The 1,806-nt window shown below is 40.1% G+C and overlaps 1 protein-coding gene across 1 annotated transcript; it reads left to right on the forward strand.

Annotated features, from left to right (window-relative positions):
- Positions 1-1,003: 1,003 nt before the first annotated feature.
- On the forward strand, positions 1,004-1,387 carry LOC145682867 (uncharacterized). Its single transcript, XM_081754233.1, has one exon. It carries the CDS (start codon positions 1,004-1,006, stop codon positions 1,385-1,387), a length of 384 nt encoding a protein of 127 aa, XP_081610359.1.
- Positions 1,388-1,806: the final 419 nt, after the last annotated feature.

A 1,806-nucleotide genomic window follows, 5' to 3' on the forward strand; every position in this document is an offset into this window, starting at 1 on the left:
TCACTTTAGTCATTGAATTTAGTGTGTATGGATAATGGCGCGTGGCGGACTTTCCGATAACGATATACGCCAATGTCTGTTGGCAGAAGAGGAGGATTTTTCTGGTGATTTGACAGATGATGGAGAAGTGGACTGTGAATTATTAGAGTTATCTGCAAGTGAGAGTTATTTTTCTGATACTAGTGACAACGACGTGCAAGATGAAGCAATTTTCCGCTCTAGAAGTGGCTTAGAATATTGGAATTTAGTACCATTCACTACCAGTCGAGAGCGTGCTCGTGCTGCAAATGCAACTAGAAAGGACCATTGTTCTATAGGGTATGCTAACAGGGAAGTTGATGATGAGAAATCTGCTTTTTGTCTATTTTTTCGTAGGAACATTCTGGAAACAATTTGCCAGTGGACTAACAAGGTAAGATGAAATTTCCTCCTGAGTGGAAACCTGTTAGTGTTGAAGCACTTCAGAAATATATCGGCGTGCTAATACTTATTGGGGTATACAAATCAAAGAATGAAGAATCTAGGCAGCTCTGGAGTAAGGAAAAGGATCGACCTATCTTCAATTCCATTATGAGCAGGAATCGTTTTCAACCAATTAATTTTGCTCTACGTTTTGATGATGCAGAGCTCAGGCGCCAGAGAAGACCTGATGATAAACTATCTACAATTCGTGCAGTGTTTGAACACTGGGTTAAACTCTACAGGACGCTTATATTCCCGGAGATAACATGACGGTGGACGAACAGCTTGTGGCTTTTCGTGGACGTTGTCCCTTTCGGCAATACATACCAGGTAAACCGGGTAATATGGAATAAAGTTCTAAGTTATTTTTTGACAGCACCACAAGCTATGTGTTGAAGATGCAAATATATAGCGGAAAAAGTCCAGAACAGGGAAGAGAAGTCAATCAAGGAGAAAGAGTCGTTCTTCAACTAACAGAAGAAATTGCTGGAAGTGGTAGGAATATTATTGGGGATAACTCACCTACGTCGGAACTATACTGATGAGTAAACCAGAACTCCCAACTTCATTCACCAAAGCGGATAAAATTAGGACTGTTGGAAGCAGTTTGTTTGGATTCCAACAGGATGCCATGATAATTTCGTACTGTCCAAAGAAGTACAAAACTGTTACTCTTCTGAGTACAATGCATAACCAGCTTGAAGTTGACACTTCTACAGCAGAGAAAAAGCCAGAAGTAATCCTTTGCTATAACAAAACGAAGTTTGGCGTGGACACTATGGACCATATGACCCGCTGTTACAGCACAAAGCGAATGACAAGGAGATGGCCTCTGGTAATATTCTTCAACATAAGCACTCAACGCTTATATTATATTCTTGTCACTGCAGAAGAAAGACAAGAGGCAGGGATTGAAAAGCCGTAACCTCCTAATTTCCCTCGACAAACAAATGGCCCATATTGGAGAAGACTTTCCACAGGAAAGAAGCCAGACAGATACTCATCAGCTCACGGAAAAAGAGTCATCACAAGGAAAGCTCGATGCGGAATCTGCCCATCAAAGCGGGATCACAAGGCAAGAACCTTCTGTACCAAATGCAAGACAAATGTGTGTTCTAAGCACATCAGAGTCGTTTGTGAAAAATGTTTCGTACACTAACCTTAACAAATGCAAAAGAAAAGGCAAAGGGATCGTAAGTTTCACTTTTTTCGGAGAAAATTTTTGCTGCTTGTAATCTCATGTTGTTATTACCTGTATGTAAAAGGTTGACTATTTCATTATGCCTACAAAATAGAATTTCTATTTGAGCTCATATAAAGAAATAGTAATACTGCTAAGTTACC

The sequence above is a fragment of the Thermobia domestica genome, chromosome 4 (genome assembly GCF_964235325.1).
Source record: "Thermobia domestica chromosome 4, izTheDome1.hap1.1, whole genome shotgun sequence".
Lineage (NCBI taxonomy): Eukaryota > Metazoa > Arthropoda > Insecta > Zygentoma > Lepismatidae > Thermobia > Thermobia domestica.